The 22,178-nt window shown below is 36.7% G+C and overlaps 1 protein-coding gene across 1 annotated transcript in view; it reads right to left on the bottom strand.

The window, feature by feature from the left end:
- Positions 1 to 4,946: 4,946 nt before the first annotated feature.
- CPED1 (cadherin like and PC-esterase domain containing 1) overlaps positions 4,947 to 22,178 on the bottom strand; it is a 296,363-nt gene continuing 279,131 nt past the window's right edge. Inside the window, exon 22 of the mRNA XM_068549367.1 lies at positions 4,947 to 7,202. Within this exon, the coding sequence (XP_068405468.1) occupies positions 6,963 to 7,202 (240 nt within the window). The 3' untranslated portion in view covers positions 4,947 to 6,962. The remainder of the gene's footprint in view (positions 7,203 to 22,178) is intronic.

Below are 22,178 nucleotides of genomic sequence, written 5' to 3'. Positions count from 1 at the left end.
TTTTCCACAGCGTTATAAATCAAAATTAAGAGGAATGTTTCAAAGAAACTAATACAATGGCTAAAAGATGATTTGGTACCTCTCGACCATCTATTTTATTTTGTGTGTATGTGTATGCACACGAAGACACACGTATTTACACAAGTGTGTGTATGAGTATTTTTTTTCAGTATGAACTTTTGTTTAAAATAATCCAGAATTCATTTCTGAATCCCTTATTTGACACACACCCTCTGCCCAGACACAGACCAGAGAAGGCTTGGTTTTGGCCTCCAAGTTTGTGCTTTCATGTCTGCAGAGGCAGAATAACAAGTCCGTGCTCAGTGGTGAAGGGAAGGCATTTATTTGCACTGTAATTGATAACAGTTTACTGAAGATGCTGCCCAGGGGGGCTTCCATTGGGAGAGAAATCGACTTCCAGCAACTCAGTACTTCAAACGCTTATGATGACCCCAGGAAACAGAAAAACACCACTTAGGCCGATCACCCACTTCAGACTGCCCATCCTTCTGGGAAATAGAAATCTGAGAAACAATGTCTGTATCGGCCTCATCTCAGAATCCATAAATAATTCATGGAAGATTTCCATTTATTTAGAGGGTAGGTGGCCAAGAGAGTTCCGGTGTTTACCAATAACATGGCCCTGGAAACTCCATCCTATTAAAATGATTCCTGTTCTTGGCAGGAATAACTTGTGCTAAGGTTGTATCCACACCCTTTAAAAACATGCCATTGATTTTGCATAACTAATGTGAACATTGAAATGGGGAATTTTTTTTTTTTTTTTTGCTGCCCCGTGCAACATGTGGGATCCTAGTTCCCTGACCAGGGATCGAACCTGCGCCCCCTGCATTGGAAGCACGGAGTGCTAGCCACTGGACCGCCAGGGAAGTCCCCCTGAAATGGGAACTTTTTAGAGACAAGTACGAACAGAGACCAGGTTTTCCCCGGGGGGTATGCACATGTGGTGGAAACTGGGGAATCCAAATCTGTGTCACTTGATGACTAAACTCCTTTTAGGCTACAAAGGCATTGTTTCAATTTCCCCCTGTGTGATGCTTAATTCAGACCAAATTTTATCTTATAAGTAGAAGAAGTAGCTGAAAATAATTTCATGCCCTGCCAATGACATAGGCACCGAGTTTTAACAAAAGGCTCATAAACTCTTTTTATGATACTGTAAAACTGGAGAGCTCTTGACTGTTAAAACATAAGCTTCATGTTACATGTAACTAAGGCAGGGAGGAGGGAGTACAAATGTAAGTTTTAAAATGTATCTTGTATTACATATTAAATGCATGCGGAAAATACTGCACACACGTTCAGTTTCAAAGGCAAAGCTGAGGACAAGCAGTAGGGTGAGTGATCCCATGGGTGAAAAACAATGAAGTGAGGAATGGATTGCTGTTCCAAGTTCTCCAGAGGATGTGCTATGTTGGTGGTTCGAGGTCACTTTCTATGTTTCCTGATTATAAATAAGAAGGTATCATTAAAGGCACATTCAGCTGCTATTTGGTTAATCTAAGTCATAATTCTTGGTCCAATAAAGTTTGAAAATTATTATTTATTTTTTCCTTAGGAATGAGACCCTCCAAAGTGACTTGTGTATTAAGAAGAGGTCTGAAGAGATGTCCAGGGTCTGTCGAAGGCAGCTGGAGGTGCTCATCATTTTTATCCATCCCAGAACCCAGTGCGGGAAGGGGCTCTCTCCTCTGCTGTAGACCCCGTTTCCAACCAGTTCTGATGGTGATGGGCCTAAAGCATTAACATAAGCCACACTGGCTTCAGTGTTGGCATTTTGTACCATAATCTCATCTCCATGTTTTTACTGCAAAGGGACATCAAGAGTCCTGAATCCCAAACCTTCAGCTATTAATGTAAGAAGATCTACAGAAGACCAAACAACCTCATATCAAAGTGGAGATCAGTGGATATATGATTGAACATATGTTACAACATATGCCCATTTTATTTTAATGTTCTTAAAATTGTTTTCTAATATTCAAATTCATAATTTAATTTTAAAAGCAGACAAATTATAGACCAAATAAAAAATTAAATTATGGACTGTAAAGAAAATCAAAATGTTGACCTCGATGCCATATACTGAGATTTTAATCTACAGATTTTGAACAGATTTTATTACTTTTTAAATATGAAAGTACAATTGAACAAAATATATAAATAAATCACATACCATCACCATTAAATCGTTTAGCCTAGCACTAAAAGCTGCATCAAATCGATGTATTTCACCAACCAACCATAAAATAAGAAAAATCACTACAGTTGAGAATCAGCTGAATATACTTTATACTTATGACACCATGTTGTTTCTGAATTCTGATGTGCCTATAATCAATTGTAATTACTTTGCTTTTAAAAGGTATAAATATTTTAATGATTTTTATAGGAATTACTTTTCCACGCAATGGAAATAATAATACGAAGCTACACATAAATTTCTTAAGAAAATAACTTGGTTAGATATATTAAATGCCTTCCCATAACCTAATCTAAAATGCAATTTTCCCCCCAGATATATTACACAAAGAGTTGGAAAAGAAGACTTTTAAAAACTAAGTGAAAACAGTTCTTTGCAGAGTGCTATGGACTTGGGAAAAGATGCCAGTCAGCATAAATCAAATTGAAAATCTAATTTACCTAGATATGACGATCCTGTAGGAATCCTTTTATAGTGTTTTTTTCTAAACATAGCTGCTTTAATTTTGTTCTTACCATTAGTTGCGTTTAAGTTATTATCTTTATTTACACTGTAGATAGACTTACAAATTGTAAATACTCTTGATAAGTTTTAAGAATTAGTGTTTTGATTGTGTGTTGAGTATGTAAAGCATAGTGGTCCGACATTTAATAGAGCTATAAAACAAATTCTTTATATTTCAACGAACACAGAGAAAACAAATGGAGCATGATTTTAGGAGGGGACTGCACGGTCTGAATCAGTTAGAAAAAAATGAGTTCTACAGCCCCATACACCAAGTGACTGAACCGTAAAAGAAATATGGAAGTTGCTAATAGCAGATACCGCAGCAATAAAAACATGATAAAAGGCTCTTTGACAGTAAGAAACCTTGGAAGCTGGGGCAAATACAAAATCTATTTTGTAGCGACTGGCAGTATCCTGCTGTCTTTAGTAGGTCTTTGGGGTTTCTGACGACGTCTAGTTCATCTCCTTAAGTTGAAGTGATCTATCAAAATGCCTTAGTTCTGAAGAGCAGTCAAAATCATTTGAACTTTAAATACATATTAAAAAATAAAAACTACAGTAGTACTGGCAGAGCACTTACTCCTTGGTCCAGTCAAAATGGTAGAATATGCTGTAGTGCAGTATCGTTTTGTACTTGAATACATGGTTTTGAAGTTATCAGCCCATATAAGCTTACTCAAAGTCTTGTTTGTTCATTTTAAATACAATAATCCTAGCCACTGATTTTGATGACATTTTTAACTTTCTTTTTATAAGATGAAAATGCTCAGAGAAAAATTTTAGATACTGATGATTCTCTCAGTATTTGCTCAAATTAAGGAGCCCGTAAGATAATATTTAATAAGATCCTAACCCTGATCACCTCTCTGAGCTCTTAGCTTATCACTGTATTAGACACCCGCCACTCCTCTTCAGCCCCCTCCCACCATGCCAAAGCATTACGGCTTTGAAATAACTCTTATGGGGTTACATAATTTTTGACCAGTTTCTGTATTTCTTCTTGGAATCTTTCAGTGAAATGGAACTAAAAGAAGAAATTTCAGATGCAGAACAGCGTTATTTTTTCCCCATAAACATTACCAGAACTATTTCCATCTCAAGAATCAATGCTTTTTTTTAAAAAAACATCTTCATTGGAGTATAATTGCTTTACAATGTTGTGTTAGTTTTTGCTGTATAACAAAGTGAATCAGCTATACATATATATATATCCCCATATCCCCTCCCTCTGGCGTCTCCCTCTCACCCTCCCTATCCCACCCCTCTAGGGGGACACAAAGCACTGAGCTGATCTCTGTGTGCTATGCGGCTGCTTCCCACTAGCTATCTATTTTACATTTGGTAGTGTATATAAGTCCATGCCACTCTCTCACTTCGTCCCAGCTTACCCTTCCCCCTCCCCGTGGCCTAAAGTCCATTCTCTACATCTGCATCTTTATTCCTGTCCTGCCCTTAGGTTCATCAGAACCTTTTTTTTTTTTTTTTTTTTTAAGATTCCATATGTATGTGTTAGCATACAGTATTTGTTTTTCTCTTTCTGGCTTACTTCACTCTGTATGACAGACTCTAGGTCCATCCACCTCACCACAAATAACTCAATTTCGTTTCTTTTTATGGCTGAGTAATATTCCATTGTATATATGTGCCACATCTTCTCTATCCATTCATCTGTCGATGGACACTTAGGCTGCTTCCATGTCCTGGCTATTGTAAATAGTGCTGCAATGAAGATTGTGGTACATGAGTCTTTTTGAATTATGATTTTCTCAGGGTATATGCCCAGTAGTGAGATAGCTGGATCATATGGTAATTCTATTTTTAGTTTTTTAAGGAACCTCCATACTGTTCTCCATAGTGGCTGTATCAGTTTACATTCCCACCAACAGTGCAAGAGGGTTCCCTTTTCTCCGAGGGAGGAACACTCCCAAACTCATTATTGGATTGGATATATTATTATATATTATTACTCCCAAACTCATTATATAGATTGGATACTAATCAATTTTTACCAAAAATAATTCACTTCCTTTAACCTTTACATCGAAAGATATGTGAAAATGCATACTCTATTTTTTCTCATTCAAATTATGAACTTGTTAAGCACACACACATACACGTGCACAAACATACACACACTTATTTCCCCAAGGTAAATAAAATGTAGTTTATTCAATTAAGGAGTAACTAAAATGATTAGTAGCATTTCAGTGCCTTATCTTATAAACAAAACTCATCACTGCACTGTGTTCAAAAGCTTTGGTCATTGTACAGCAGAGAGTTCATTTGATTAAAATTTAGAGAATATCAGGGTTGCAAGGAAGTATATCTTATCTTATTGAACCACACTCTAGTAGTTGAATCCATGGGATGATATCTCTGCCAAGGGATCACTGACTATGGTGTATGCCTCCAGTAAAAAGGAAAAAATATATACTCTCTAAACACAGACTATTACTAGTAAGACATTTATTAATTGTATTATTACAATTGTTTCTAAAATCCATCATTATTGCAATGGTGAAGAGGTAAATGCAAAGCTAACCTCAGTCAGAAGTGTATTACAGTTAGGTTGACAGTAAATTACAAGAAACATCCACTGACTATAAATCTGTTACAGAATATGTAATACTGTACATTAAAACAGGATGGAGAAGCTACATGAATTGGCAACATTTTATATCACTAAAAAACCATTGAAAACCTAAAAATGATGCTTGCATATAGCTGCAGATACTAGAAAATCTTTCATTTTAAAAGTTAATTCTGTACCATTCTTTTAAAAAATTTATCATCTGTCAGATGCAGGTATGTATTGTTTATATCAAGTGATATTCGTGCCTAGATATAATTTAAGACCGTTAAATATAAATTCATATTTACTTTCATATAAAAATATATATAAAAATAGAGTATTTAAAGGAGGTGGATATTCATACTAAGGAACTGATCAGTCAAAATAGTTTTACGTTTTTGTATAGTAATGAAATTGAGGTATTTGTACATTTGGCAATTTCAGCTAAATACTGAATTAACCCTCTCAGCCTTTTTCCCCAAAAGGAAAATAATCCTTTAAGAGCCATTGTAACTGTGAGATGTTATCTCACAACAAAGCGTTTGTACAATAAAAAAATTTACTATCTTAAAGTATAGAAGAGAAAGTTCTCAGTACTAGGATTAGATATGTTTTACATGTATGCCACAGTTTTATAAAAAAATAATTATATGTCTTTTCTAAATCTGGATTAGATACAGTTGCTCAGGAAAATCAAAATACAGTTACTAGTAACAGGGTAGTATATGTGGACATATACAAATGCTTTCTGGAAATAAATGCCTACGCACTTGAGAATGCTTAATCCTTTGCAAAATATTTACATAAAATATAATTGCAATCTTAAATTATATAGAGCTCTAACAGCAAACAAAAGCTTTCTTAAGTAATACCATCAATGAAACATAATAAAGTAACCCATGAAGAACTATATTTTGTTTCTCACTTTAAAATTACATATTTAATCAACTCAGACTGCAGTTACCCATCCAAGTTCACAGACAGGCTAGGAGGGAATGTTTATGAAAACTACAAAGAATGCAAAGAAATATATTGGTGTTTTAACTGTAAAATATTACACTTCCTATCTCTTTCACAGAATCTCTTAGAATTCCCTGGAGGAGCATTACTATTCTTTTCCTTTCAGTTATAGGATGTTAAGAATCTAGGAAGAAGCGGTTTTCATAAGCATTGGATTCACAAAGCCTAAAGCCTCATCAACGCCATGTTTTCTCCTGGTAAAGCGCACAAGCGTAATCCCCACTTGCAGGTGTAATGTAATCCCTTTTTCCCCTTTCCAATACTAAGGTAACGATAAAGATGATAAGGCAATACTCAAGAGCATTATCTTTTCCCCCCATGTTTCAAATGTCTATATTTCTCTTTATTATCACAATGCAATACCCAGGCCACAGTGGATCTAGTTTATGATTACACTTCAGGTCACCATTTTCTAGTTCTGTCTTTCATCTTGAAACCAACTGATTTCCACGTGCACATCCTAACTTTATAAAGCTGTAGAAAAAGAAAGTGTTATGGCTTTTTTAGCTACGTGTGCATTGGTGTGTTTGTGTGTGCGGGTGTGCCTCAGCATGGGCGGTGGAACCAAAATACACATAATGCACAGGATTTGGCTGCTAAACCATCGTCCGGGTGAGTGACTTGAATCCTATTCCAAGTTCAGTCCTTCTGCAGATCCTGCACAGTTCCTTCACTGGCACACATCCTGCTGAGAAGGATTTCAGAGCAAACCTGATTAACTGGACCTCTGACATGATACGGTGATTGAACATTTGTTACAGAGTCTTGTTGTCGTTGTTGTACTTTGCTTTGATTGCTGAAATATTTTCCCACAATATGATTTCTTGATCGTTTCATTTTAAGAAAGTGATATTCTTTGGATAATTTTGATTTCACTACCTGCAAATAAAGAGCAAAAAAAAAAAAAAATAGTGAGGTAAAATCAAGGACATTTGAGACCTGCAAAGAGCAGGGTACCTAACTCACAAACTTGGAAAAATCATCTCTAGCACATGGATGTTACAGATGCTGCCCAAAGGGCACGAATATGATTGACATGACCAAGAACCAAGGTAACTTATCTTTCAAAAAGGACCAAGGTTGAAATTAGAATTTCTGCCCCTTTTCTCACCTCAGGGCAGCTGTCTTTAATGCAACTAAGGAGTAGTCTCAGACAGTGTCTCTGCCACACTGCTGTGTGTGTGTGTGTGTGTGTGTGTGTGTGTGTGTGTGTGTTTAGGCCAGACGCTAACATACAGAGGACACTGACATGCCTTTGCTGAGTCACTGATTCAAACATGGTACTCTAAGCCTATCATGGCATCCTTTTATAGAATGATCACTACAACTATTTTCAGAGAAAAGAGAAAATATTTTTGCATTGCACACCCATAAGCTGACGCTGTTACAGTTAGTAGTTTCATTTCTCTGGGCACTTAGTAAGTCATGGAATCTGAAGGAGCAGCCTATGCTCTATTAAGCTAATAACTTTATAAGTGTTTGTACATATGTATAGTTTTACCTTAAAATTGTTTTGAATAGACAGTATAAACATTTATAAAGCATAAAAGAGTGTAGAATATAAAGTTTCCTTCCCATCTCTGCTCCTCACTTTCAGTCACTCAATAGCCTCCCCAGAAGCAACATATATTATAGTTTCTTTGGGATTCTCTTCATGGATATTTTATGAATATTAACACACACACATAAAAACAAAGAGGCCATATTTATTGTCTATTTGTACAGTATGTAAAACTTTGGTGAAATCCTATAATTGTCAGCTTTAATCACTGGGCTAATATATCTCAGGGAGTTAGCAACAAAAGTCAGAGAAAACGAGGTGGGGACCCAGAGAGACTGGGGGACGGGAGGGTTGAGAAGTAGGGAAAAGAGAAAATACCGGCAAAAATTTTTTGGGTGTGTTTACAAATGAATAGCAAATCTTTAATTTCATCAAATTAATGCAACTGTAAGACATTTTCAGTCACTATGGACACATTATTTATTACTGATGACTAATGAAAGCAACACTAGCACATACGGATTTTTAAAATTCTTTTGAGGGCTATGTAATGATTTAGGTACGTATTTTTTGATCCCATATAAAACAATGCAATGAAAACAGTTCCAACAATATAGAATATTTGAAAAAAGTAGCATGCGATCTATTTTGAAGGTAGGTATTTTTAGTTACGTTGTAAGTGAGCGGGAACCATTTTAGAAGAGTTGTTTGAATAGAAATTCTGTAACAGTCTACGCCGAAAGGTTAAGAGCAGTGATCTTTAGGTGGAGGAATTATAGGCAATTTAAAATGTATTCTTTGTAAATTTTTGGTCTTGACTTTTTAATTTTACTGCAACGAATGTGCATTACTTTGTAATCGTAAAAACATTGAAGCTATTCCCATTTTGAAGAAAAATATAACAGGAATGCCTTTTAAAGCCAGTATACCCTGCTAACCCCAAATAAATGAATTGTTTTTTTGTAACTATGGGAGGTTTGGCTTTTCACGATCAGGCCCTCAGATGAAGTAACTCTTAAGTAGTTCAGTGAAATCAGCGGGTTGTGGTGAGGAATCCCTATGGATTATAATTTACAGCTCAGTCTGCAGTTAACCACTGATTAATGTTCCAGGTCCCAACGTTGTAAGTTTCTATTATGTGCCGCTCCTTCTACCTCTGTTTGGTTGTACAATAACTTTAAATATGATAGGCTGGGGAGGTGCACCAATGTTTTCCTGAAGGTTTTGTCCATTTTGGAGGAGGTTTGTATTCACCTATGGCAAGATAAGTCAACATTCTTAAGGTAAGTTTACTTTAGGAAACACTGAAGCATAAATATTACAGTCAACCCTGAAAAAATATTATTCCAATGTTCTGAAGCCAAAATAAGGTTCATTTTGTTTATATAATGTTATCTTAAGTTCTGGCTTTTTCAATTGCCTGATGATTTGCATGCTAATTATATGAAAAATATAAAAAGGTTCATCCCAATGCAAAAAGGTCATATTCCTTAAAAATTTTAATGTTTGGTGTGATTTCAGGGTTGCATTTAATGTTGCATTACCAGTGTTGGATAATGCTAGTTTAAATGCTTACAGCAATCTTGAAAGTGGTTCATACAAGGGATATACAAAAAATACCTATTTCCAGTGTATTTGCTGAAGCATGTAGCTTCCACTTGGGAGTACTGTCAGTATTTTGCCAGATCACAGTGGGAAGGTTGATGATATACTTCTATTTTTAAATCACTAAGGTGATCTCTGAGAAAGGAAGATGGAATGATGGCGTCTCCGCCAGCTTCTGAGGACCAGCCTAATGCCTCCTACAGGGAAAGCTTCTATTATGCTATATGAGATTGACCCCTACATAGCCATGCCAGGGATTGGCCCAACAATACCTAAGTCAGTTGGTTTCCTTTGAAAACTATTTTTCAGGAAATAATCAAAGATAATGAGTTTCCCAATTCCTTTGTTAAGCCAGTATCACCCTGATGAATCCTAAAAGCTGACAAACCTACAGAGAAAGAATGATTTCAATTTTGATTTGTCAAAACACAGACATAAAAAAATCCTCCCAAAATGTTATTGCAAATGGAATCTAGGAGCATTTAAAGAATCTAGCAGTATTATGGGCTGTATTACTAGCACGTACAATTTATTTCAGGAATGTTAAGCTTCAATATTATGAAATATTTTGTCATAGGAGATTACCAAAGAATTATTTGTAGCTATATGATTGCTTGCCCTGAAAACTCAAAGGAATCTACAGTAAAATAAGGAGATATTTTAAAGTTAATATTTAAAAATTATATAGCTTTCTATATTCTATCAATAATTAATAGGAGATATATTAGAGAACAGATTTCATTACAATATTAAAACAACTTCATCAAGTTCAATGATAATCTATAGGACACAGGTGAAGAATGCGTCAAAAATTTAATGAGACATAAAAGAAAACATGAATAAATGGAAAGACATAACATGTCAAATCATCCCAAGTTAATTAAAGAGCTATTCCAATTTTAATCACAGCAGGATTTGGGGGTATGTGACAAAGGAATTCTAAAACAGATCTTAAAGAATAAATGTAGGAAAATAGCCAAGACCATTTGGAAAGAAAAAAAAAAAGCAGTGATGAGAGGATACTTTCAATACCAGATATTCATTCATCAACAGGACTTGAATCTACCATCAACCTACCATGGACTCAATTTGTTGGCTGTATAAGCCAACTACAAGCAGAATTCAATACTGAGGTAGAAAAAACAGAAATTTTCACACTGCAGGTTAAAATGTATTTTATAAACTGCCTGTTCCCTAAACATTTTCATGGAGAAATAAGGTAGTTCTAAATAGCACCCAATGTCATATAAATCCAGTGACCATAAATGTTGACAGCCTAATAGTTTTAATTACACGGGATTAAAATCAAGAGTGTGTGTTTAAAATGGAGCTAAGGGCCAAACTGCTAATAGGGTCTCCAATGAAGAAGGGAGTGAAAATTGAGGGTGTGTGTGTACTGTAAAAACAGAAGTATTTTTGTTTTTATTGTATATACTTATTTAAAAATGTTTAGCATTAGCAAGAATTCATGTAATCCTTTTATAATAGAAAAGCAGTAGAAGAGAAACAAAGTGATGCTGTATCTTACAAAATTAAACTTTATGATTTATTTTTGCCATACAATATCCATCTTTCAATCTTCAGAGTTCTCTGTGTTAGGAAACACATGGAGTAACTCAGATATGGTCCCTACCCTCAAGGGGACTATATAAAGACACATGTCTAAGATACTTGAAGTAAGAACAAGAATGAAATGACTTCAAAGACATTGTCTGAGACTAGATCCCCAAGGTCAGGCACCATGTTGTTTCCATGTAATGAATAGTTCCTTAGTAAGTACATTAAGGAGACAGTGCTAATTTATGGTGGCCATGATAACTTGTTCACACAGCTATTATTTCTTTGAACTTATTTGTAAAATTTGGTGTCTGGTATTGCCGTCAAACTGCTATCTTTGAGTTTCAAAATATTACTGTATTTTACCTACTCTTATTGACTCTAAAGTGGAGGAAGAGGAGTTAGCTACATTTTTAAGTCCTGGAAATGTTATGCAAGTGAAGGATGTTTGATACCTGTACAGTAAAGAGCGAACTGTTTCTTTCCTTTGATCTTATGTGTAGAAATGTGCCCATGTGAGTCCTTCCAAAATCAGAGGACCATTTGGTGTTACTAAATTCCAACTACAGTGGAGATTGGAATGTGGCTTTGAAAGAGAGGTGTTAGCAATACAAATGTTAGGTTTATCTCTGGGGCATAATAATAGTAAACAACAAAAATGAGCTATTAGAAAACAATGGTGAAAGATTTAGGTCTTGAACCAGAGACAAAGGACTCTAGATGTTTGTGTACAGTGGTCACCTCAATCAGAGACAAATACTAACGTCTTGATGCTTCCAAATGCTTCTCTAAATCTGGATGCATACGACTCAACAATTGAGAAAGAGACGCATCTACCAAGAGGAAAAAGGAACTACTACATATGGTTAATAACACATACCCATGTGATCGGGGAAATGTTTACATTGCTTGAAACATGAGTGTTAGCTGGAGTTTTATTGTTCTTTTTTGCCACTTTAAAATAATCCAAAGTAACCCCTTGTCTTTAGTTTTGTTGTCATTATTTTCTTTTTGTGACTTTGCTGTGTCAAATTATATTTAAAATTAGGAAGAGAGAGTGAAGGACAATTGGTCTCCATAAATTGTGATAACCTGTTAGATCAGCATTGTTCCCTAATCACAAGTATAAGTGTAATAATAAAAAATTTTTTTTCTCACAGCAATGTTCAAATTTAGATTAAGTTACAAATAGGAATAGACTTTTAAGCAAAGATTATAGTGTTTCAAAACAGTAATAGATTTTTATTATAGTATCTATGGAAACTTGGAGAGGAGTAATTTCGGAGCTGGAATCAGGGGCTGCAATGGGGATAAGATATTACAGGTTATGTAGATGATCACATTTTTCTGTGACTCAGTCCAACAAAAATTCTGTGCTTTGGTGTGTAGAAGTAACTTTTGCTTTCTCTTAGGCTTCTTATATGCTAAGAGGTCTCCCACTTTATGATTGTATATCTTTCCACATCTCTATATAATTAAGGACTTGGGCACACAGACATTTTAGAAGGCATACAAATGCCCATAATTCAACTTGACTTGTTTGGGTCAATGGCTATTGTAAGACTCCCCAAACAAATGAAAAAGTGTTATAAATTACAGGGCAAAAGTACATGGCAACTTTTACTATTAAATTCATGTAACTTCAACACTCAAAATTGATTTCACATAAATAGTCATCAGAATGAATGTGTTACCATGTCAATTAATTGCTGCATCTAAAATAACTATGAATTTTCTCTTTTAAAAATTTAATTTATTTTTATACAGCAGGTTCTTATTAGTTATCAATTTTATACTTATTAGTGTATACATGTCAATCCCAATTTCCTAATTCATCCCACCCCCCCGCCCCCGCCCCGCTGCTTTCCCCCCTTGGTGTCCATACGTTTGTTCTCTACATCTGTGTCTCTATTTCTGCCCTGCAAACCAGTTCATCTGTACCATTTTTCTAGATTCCACATATATGCGTGAATATACAATATTTGTTTTTCTCTTTCTGGCTTACTACACTCTGTATGACAGTCCCTAGATCCATCCACGTCTCTACAAATGACCCAATTTCATTCCTTTTTATGGCTGAGTAATATTGCATTGTATATGTGTACCACATCTTCTTTATCCATTCATCTGTCGATGGGCATGTAGGTTGCTTCCATGTCCTGGCTATTGTAAATAGTGCTGCAATGAACATTGGGGTGCATGTGTCTTTTTGAATTATGGTTTTCTCTGGGTGTATGCCCAGTAGTGGGATTGCTGGATCATGTGGTAATTCTATTTTTAGTTTTTTAAGGAACCTCCATACTGTTCTCCATAGTGGCTGTGTCTTTTTTTTTTAATTTAATTTTATTTATTTTTTTATACAGCAGGTTCTTATTAGTTATCTATTTTATACATATTAGTGTATATATGTCAATCCCAATCTCCCAATTCATCACACCACCACCCCCCCCTCAATTTACATTCCCACCAACAGTGCAAGAGGGTTCCCTTTTCTCCACACCCTCTCCAGCATTTGTTGTTTGTAGATTTTCTGATGATGCCCATTCTAACTGGTGTGAGGGGATACCTCATTGTAGTTTTGATTTGCATTTCTCTAATAATTAGTGATGTTGAGAAGCTTTTCATGTGCTTCTTGGCCATCTGTATGTCTTCTTTGGAGAAATGTCTATTTAGATCTTCTGCCCATTTTTTGACTGGGTTGTTTTTTTTTTTTAATATTGAGCTGCATGAGCTGTTTATATATTTTGGAGATCAATCCTTTGTCCGTTGATTCGTTTGCAAATATTTTCTCCCATTCTGAGGGTTGTCTTTTCGTCTTGTTAATAGTTTCCTTTGCTGTGAAAAAGCTTTTAAGTTTCACTAGGTCCCATTTGTTTATTTTTGTTTTTATTTCCATTACTCTAGGAGGTGGGTCAAAAAAGATCTTGCTGTGATTTATGTCAAAGAGTGTTCTTCCTGTGTTTTCCTCTAAGAGTTTTATAGTGTCTGGTGTACTATGAATTTTCAAAAAGCCAATATAAGAAGGGAAAGCTTGGTGAATTGGAAAAGTGTCAGGCAGATTACAAGCAAATACCTTTTCTAAAACTGATCTTGACTTGAATAACACCCAAGGAACTTCTGATGTGGTTCCAGATCCACAGAACAAAATAGAAAACAATTTTCAGTGGTGCAAGTGTTCCAAAATCGCTAGACCAGATTAGGGGGGAATGTTCTGATTACAAATGTGTTTCACAATCATGGGTAGGGTCTGAGGAATGAGGGTAATTGTTTTTTAAGGCTAGAAAACATGAGCTTGACCAGGCAAAACCTGCTAACACAGTCTTTTAAGATAAATGTATATTATTGAAGTACTTTTTCTTTGGTATAGTCATTCTGCATTCAATCCAAGATCCAGTCACAAAAGTTATGACCAGCTGCAAAAGTAGTTTAAGAATTCACAGAAATAGAATAAAAATAAAGTGACAGACAATAGCTAGAAGCCAGTCCTTATAATTTCATTTCAGGAAATCATGCAATTTTTACAGATAATAAGGAATTCTTTCATCTACCCCCCCACCCCCAATATTTAATTATGGCCACATGAAACAAGCTATGTTTTGAGTGAAGGGAGTCCAACTTCTGAATGGGTCAAAGATGCTGAGGATTAGAGGGCAAGACTAAAGTTTTCTTTAGGAATGAGGATTTGTTTTTTTCTTTTTGTTTTTGGTGTTTCCAGATATGCAGTGTCTCTGTCTCCCATCCTACCTCCAAATCTTCAACCCTTTTTACCGGACAGCTGAGGCTTTTTCATTCCTGTCCCCAGTCAGAGCTCAGTTCCCGACTTTGGGAACAAATTCTGCTCTGAAGTGGGAAGATTCATTACAGGGAACTACAGATCAGTAGTTTACCAATTTCATGTTAAACTGTTGGTTCTATCTTGCACTTCTACGCAGTTCCCCAGAGACTAACTCCCTGTCTTAAACTCAGTTTCCTAAGTGGGTGAGTATTCATGTAACTGGATTCTTGATACTATTTGAATAACCTTTGTTAGTCTAATTGATTTCAAGCTACGTTACTTCCCTGCTCTATTTAGATGGACATGTTGTGTCTTGGAATCTATTTTGATCTTAACTCACAGGTGTTTGTTTCCATCCATCTCTCCTGAACTTAGAATTTTTATTTAAGAATATGGCACTATTGGGAGTTCCCTGGTGGCCTAGTAGTTAGGATTCTGAGTTTTCATTCACTGCCGTGGCCCGGGTTCAATCCCTGGTAGGGGAACTGAGATCCTGCAAGATGCACAGTGAGGCAAAAAAAAAAAAAAAAAAAAAAAAAAAATACATATATATATATATATATATATATATATATATATATGGCACTAAAATGTTATTTAGAAAACGATTTGTGTGGACCAACATTTCTCACTGCTGGAATCATTGTAGGGATTTGCCCAGCACTATCCTGGCCTTTTTAAAAGAGATCTTCTACTAGGCCATTGCATTTCTTGTCAGAAGAGCTCTCCAGCATCCTGTCTGAGGTGGCAGATGACTGACCATTTAGGGGGCTTGGGGAGAAGTTTAGGGGCTCTACTTTTCAGCAGCCAATTTCACTTTCGGCTTTCTGATTTCAGCTTCTAGATTAGTTTGCTCTTTGCTTTCCCTGTGTTTCTGAGTCTAGACTCTCTGTTCAACTTTAAAAGAAATCATATGTATGGGTGTAGGTTCTTGACTGCATGGGCTGGGGTAAGGGACTCAGGGTCCACCAGTTTTGCACACAGACTTTTAACCAATTGTTTTCTGACGTGTGCTGTAGCCCTGCCTTCCTCAGCACGTGGCTCCTTCAGGTCTGAGCCATTCAGAGGATCCGTGGGTCAAGGGTGCCCCTCCTATAATTGGTGTTTCTCCTCTCTAAGCACTTTTTTTTTTTTTAGGGAAAATATGAACTTTTATTTTTTAAAGCTAGGAACAAATTTTTAATATACTTTTTAGTTTTTATTGAAATATAGTTGATTTACAGTGTTGTGTTAGTTTCAGGTGTACAGCAAAGTGATTCGTGCATATATATATCTATTCTTTTTTAGATTCTTTTACATTATAGGTTATTATAAGATATTGAGTATAGTTCCCTGTGCTATACAGTAGGTCCTTGTTAGGCACTTTACATTGTAAATTCCTTTGCAGGCTAAGTCAAACTTCTTAAAATGAATTCTGCCTGTTATGAGTTATTTCTTATTCTGTCTTTTTTTTGGGTGGTGGTGGTGGTGGTGAAGATTTATGTCTTTAAAGTCTTTTTCGTGGAGTTTCAAGTGGAAGAGAAGATACATGCTTGTGGTCAATCTGCCACATTTAATCTGTACTCCGAGCGTGATTTTAGGCCTTATTGTCTATGCTAGTTTTCCCAAAGTGTGTTTACTGAGGTGTTAATAGCTGTTATTAAAAAAAGAAAAGTGGTTCTGTGGCCAACATTTTGGGAAAACCTGGGTCAAACTAAGCTAAACCGTTTCTTTGCTGTAAGGGCTTTCGGGATCATTTAATATACTAATACTATTTAAGAATCCTTAAAGTGGAGGGGGATACAGTATTTCCCAAACCCCAGATCCTGTTTTCACCAGGCTAGAACGCTAAAACCTAAAGTAGGAAAAATGCTAATCAAAGCAGTTCAAAGTCCATCTCAGCTTGGCACTTAAAGGTTGGTAGTGAAACCTCCAGAAATAAGCATTCATTGCACAGAATATGAGACGAAATAGTGATGGGTCAGCATCTCTTTCTAAGGCATGTTGACATTCCATGTTCCAGTACTGCAGAGGTTGGGCTGGATAACTGCCTCCTGGGGATATAGTACCAGTGCAACATAGAGTGACTGACACTTTTCTTTGTGCATCCTCCATTATAACTGTCCTTCTTAAGAGAGATACCCTGATGTTATTGGGTATCCACCATTCCACAGAGGATGGTCCCTTTGGAAGAGGATTTGGTACCAGTCCATCTCAGGAAAGGTTGGGCTCCATTATGGCTCATGAGTTCATTCTCACCAGGCACCGATCTTGAATCTAATCGGCCACTAGAGAAGGCTAGAATTCACTTGCAGATGGAATGAACATGAATTATTTTACACAGAAAGGACTGTTTAGAATTATCTTCCAAAAAATGGGGTGTGGGAATGGTAGGTAGTGAAAGCTTCTGTGACTCTTCTTTAGTTACAGAGCCATCGAAAGATTTCAGGTGACACCATTCCATTTGCAGTGTAGAAACATTACACTTGGTGGGGGCAGGAAAGATGAACTCAAGTAGTTCAGAGTGAAGGTTCCAAGAGGAAGACGTTGTAATAGTCTAGGGCAAATGAATGACAGGGAAGAAGACCTTCCATCTCACCTTGTTCATTTACCAGCATCCTACCAACTATTTACCAGTGTCCTTGACCCGGTCCTCTCCCACATTGTCAGGGGCCTTCCTCTACCAGCCCTACCCACTCCTGTATACTCACTCTACCCCTTAGTATTAACTATTCCCCCTCTGCCCATAAACATGCCAAAGTTGTTCCTCCTATAAACTGTCCCTAGATCACTTTCTCTTCTAAATCCAATATCTTCCCCTCTTTCTTATTGTTACTTGTTGAAAGGTTTTACCTTTTCTCACTTCTTATACCTCTTCATTCTATTGTAGTTTACTCCCTGCCCTCAATACTTTACTGAAACTACTCTTAATATGGTAAGAAAGGACCTTATCAATGCCAAAAACCAATGACTATTTTAAAATCCCTGTCTTAATAGAGTTATCTATCACACTGGACAACATTAGCCCTGTTTCGATCTCTCCTTACACATTTTCACTTTTTGGTTTTCCATGGCACCCCACTCTACTAGAGATTTCCTCTAACAGTTTATTCTCTAAATTCAAATGCTCCTATTTCTCCCAACTTGGCTTAAATATTGGTGTCTCCAAGGGTTCCTTCCTCAACTCTTCTTACTCTTCTCACTTTCTTTGGATGATCTATTTTCATCGTTTCGACTATTACTTATTTTCTGAGGACTTCCAACTTTTTAATCTCCAGCCCCACCCTGTCGCTCAAGCTTCAGATGCGTATCTCCAACTGCCTGTTAGGATGCTCCACCTGGATGTTCCACAGGCATCTCAAACACAATACGTTCAAAACGGAATTCATCTTTTCCCTAAGCCTGTAGCTTCTCAGTTACTCTCTGTCTCAATTGCTGGTTCAGTTCTCTAATCCGTCACCCAAGTTAGGAATCAGCTTTGATTCTTCCTACTCCCTCATGCCACTCATAAGATCTACAGATACATATTTAATAGGGCTTCTATTTGTCTGCTTCTCTCTTATGATTGCTGTCTCTGTCCAGGTTTGGGTGAGCCTTTATCATCTCTTACCTGACTTCTGAAAAAGTCTCCTAACTTCTCTCCCTGGCTGAGTCCTTTTCAAACCTTCCCTCCTCATGGTTCTCAGACTTACCTATTTGAAACAAAGATGCGATCGTCTCACTTCTCTCCAAAAGCTTTCATTGACTCTCCATCACTTAGAAGATAAAGTCTAAGCTCTTACCATGATCTGGCCCTAGCCTACTTTTCCCAGTCCCCTTTTATAATTGATGTGCTACAATATACAGAATTGCTTGTGATTTCCTGAGAACATCAGGTTATTTCAAAGCTACTTTGGTTCACATTGTCTTAGGGGTTGGAATGGTTCCTTCTGCTATTATCTTACTACTTGACTAGGACCAACTCATCCTTTAATAATAAACTTGGGTAGTTTTCAAGGAGAGGTTCACTCAATCCTCAGATTGGATTAGGTGCCCCTTCTTGGTATTATTACAATACCTTATTATATCTCTTTAACGTATTGTTTCATAGTATGGATTTTTATGTCTGACTCTCTGACTACAATGTGTTAAAGGTAGAAAATGTGTCTTATTTATTTTTGCATTATTGCTGTTTAGCTCAAGAACTGGACTCAAAAGATAAATACTGGACAATCAAGTAAAAGAATAAACGTGGTCGAGGCAAGTGGAACAGAGTATAGGGGAAAGACTTGGAAGAATATTTACGAGGTAAACAGGATTTGGTAACTAGCTGCTTGGAAGTTGCTAGGGGGCTGAAGAAAGATAAGGAGGAGTCAAGGGTGACCCTAGCTTGTAAATGACAGTGCAAGAGAGTAAATTCAGGAATACAAGAGAACAAGAGAGCGTAAGGGGAATATTAATTCTCAATTTGGAAACATGTTGAGTTTGAGATGCTTATAGGAATTCTACAAAATGTTTTCCTACTTCATTTGACAGCAGTTAGTACAATGCCTACATAGACACTCAAAAATTTGTTGAATTAGATTTCTATTACTAATTTATTAAAAATAGCCATGCTGATAGTTAAATTCTGGGATCTGCTATGTAAGATAACTATACTTGAATCAGTTATTTTTTCTTGAAAAGTCAATATTTCAGTTTTTTAGACAGATGAATTTAAAGGCTTTTTTCTTCAACTGTGTTCATAATAAACTTTGAAAGTTTGAAGGAAAAAGAGAAAACCTTTAGGTCCACAAAACAGAAGGAAAACATTTCTAGGCCAGATAAGCTTTTGTTAATTTAATTAAGATTAAATAATAACAGGAAATCATCTCTGGCAAAGAACTGCAAACCTCTTCTTTCCAAGGTGCAAGAATCAAAGGAAACCTGTTGATATTAGAGCTGGGCAGTTATGCCGGAAGGTTTCTGTGTTTTGTTTTGTTTTGCTTTTGACTGAGTCAAAAGCTAGAGCGACATCTGCCAGAAAACAGAGACATCATAGAAAGTTTGTGCAACTGGTTAGACTGACTAATAATCACATAACAGTTGGCTGTGGATTTGCCCCTTCTGCAGCCAGGTTTGGGCTGGTAATATGTTTGTATCCTTTCCAGGTTTTAGCTCACTCACAGTAGATGTTTGCCACATAACTAAAGGCACCATCCAAAACCACTCTTGGGCGAGAGCTACCTGGATCCTGTTTGTTGTCCTATATAAACACTGGGAAAACAAATTCCACTTCTACCCATGAAGAGAAACACCTGCTTTTCTAATCAGCAGGAACATTTTAGGCGAAATTGATACATACCAGTTGGGAAATTGTTTATAGATTCATGGTGGCAGCATATCCTCTCTTGGTGACTTGACAGATGAAAGAGACACCCCAAGACCTTTAATCTCACCTATGGCAGCAAGAGCCCACTGGAGCAGGTTTGTTATGTCTAGGATAGAATTCTCACCACAAATCAAAGAGAACACTTCAAGATCTCACTGTGATGATTACAGCAATCCTTCTCAGGTATCTATGAATCTATAGTGGGAATGGTTTAATTGAACACGAAAAGATATAAGGCTCCCAAACCCAAATTCTTACTGCTCTAATACAGTAGATCTTCATGCTTGCTTTCACTGTACGACAAATTCCTTTCCCAGCTCCTGAGTCCAGCACAGAGGAAGAAATGGTTGTTATTAATGAATTTCTGCCTTTAATGTTTTGTATGAGACCAATAATCTAGGTTTTCTCAGCTTGTCACATTCATCATCAAATCATCCTTTGCAAAAAGCTTTAGATTTTCTTGATTGTTTATAATAAGCTAACAGTGACTCAAGATGTTGGGTGATTGTTTAGAAAGATTATAAAACATCCACGTCAGCACTGGAAACTTCCTGAGGTACAAGTGGTACAAATTGTTCAAGAGTTAAGCAACAATTATGCCCAAGTGATGAATGGGCTTAGAGACTTTGTGATAAAGGGAGTCAGCTGAGAAAGATGATCTTATCAGTTCTATGTTGTAACTGGAAAGGCGAATGCTTCCAGAAGTATTTCAGCTCCAACATGAAAACATCAAAATGGATAACACTGCTCGAGAATCAACAGAGATCATTTGGGTGATACCTATATAGCTTGCCATCAAGATGGCACACATTAGAAATAGGGTTTAATAAAACACAGTTTGTATGTAATAATTGCACACAAAAAATTATAAAATCAAATAAGTGAAGTAATTTTACCTGACATGCTTAAATCATGATTATGAAAATTAAGGATGGTTTTTATTAGTAATAATTATAAGCCAATATTCTAGTTCTGATGGCTCAAAGAGTCTTTACTGTAGTTCTCAAATTCCATGACTCTTACTGTCAACTGGTTGATCCTGTGACAATCATGTGGGAAGGGCATCTTCTGTTTTTATTTTTTATTTTGTTTTAGCCGCACTGTGTGGCTTGTGGGAGTTTAGTTCCCCGACCAGGGATCAAACCCGGGCCCTCAGCAGTGAGAGCGTGGAGTCCTAACCACTGGACGGCCAGGGAATTCCCGCATATTTTGTTTTTAATTGGAGCCACGTGGGAAATCAGTAGAGGACTTCTCTTTTTTAGACTTCCAGAGCACTAAAGCTGAAAAAAGAAAAACAGGTACCCTCCCCCAAAATACTAACTGGAGACACATTATGTAAAAATAAATAAGTAAACCTTTTCTAAAAGAGGCAAAAAACCTCTGTATGTTGTCATATGTATGTTGTCTTTCAAAGCCCCCATTTTCTGTGGGTTTGGCAACCTTTGGCTTCTTTTTACAGCCAAAATGGTTATGGTGATACTGGGTTGGCTCAGCTGCAAGTTCAGTTTCTTCCTCTTCCAAGCTACCTGCTCTTGTATTTCTAAGCCTTGACCTTTTGCAAATAGGAAAGGCACTGGAAGGATATTTTCTTATGGAAGAAGTAAGTAGACACACAGTATCCTACAGCTTAAAAATCTGATCTGCAACAGCATGGCCAAGCTTCAAGTTGCTAAAATGCCATGCTCTCAGCTGTCGGTGGAGGCTCTTGCTTCTCTGAGATGCAGTTCCATTGCCACACAAAAATATAACATGAATTCATTAGCAGAACATACAGAAGAACCAATGCAGTGTCAATAACTTTTGGATATTCATAAAAATCTGAGGATCAAGATGGATTCTGATAGTCATCTTAGGGCTGAAAAACAGGATCAGAAGAAACCTTTAGTTGTCACCTCACTAGTCAACCCACTCATGACTGCACTCTGGTTTACAAAGGGGGCCACACTAGAAAGAACAACTGGATCAGTATCTGACAGGACGGTCAAACGAGACAATCTCCATTGCAGTTTCAGCTGAAGCTCCTGAAATCTAAAGCCAACAACAGTAGCCTAGTAACCTCATAGTCCAAAGCAATGTCCGGGCAATGTA

The sequence above is a fragment of the Eschrichtius robustus genome, chromosome 8 (genome assembly GCF_028021215.1).
Source record: "Eschrichtius robustus isolate mEscRob2 chromosome 8, mEscRob2.pri, whole genome shotgun sequence".
Taxonomy (NCBI): domain Eukaryota; kingdom Metazoa; phylum Chordata; class Mammalia; order Artiodactyla; family Eschrichtiidae; genus Eschrichtius; species Eschrichtius robustus.
This window is presented reverse-complemented; position numbering and strand designations above follow the sequence as displayed.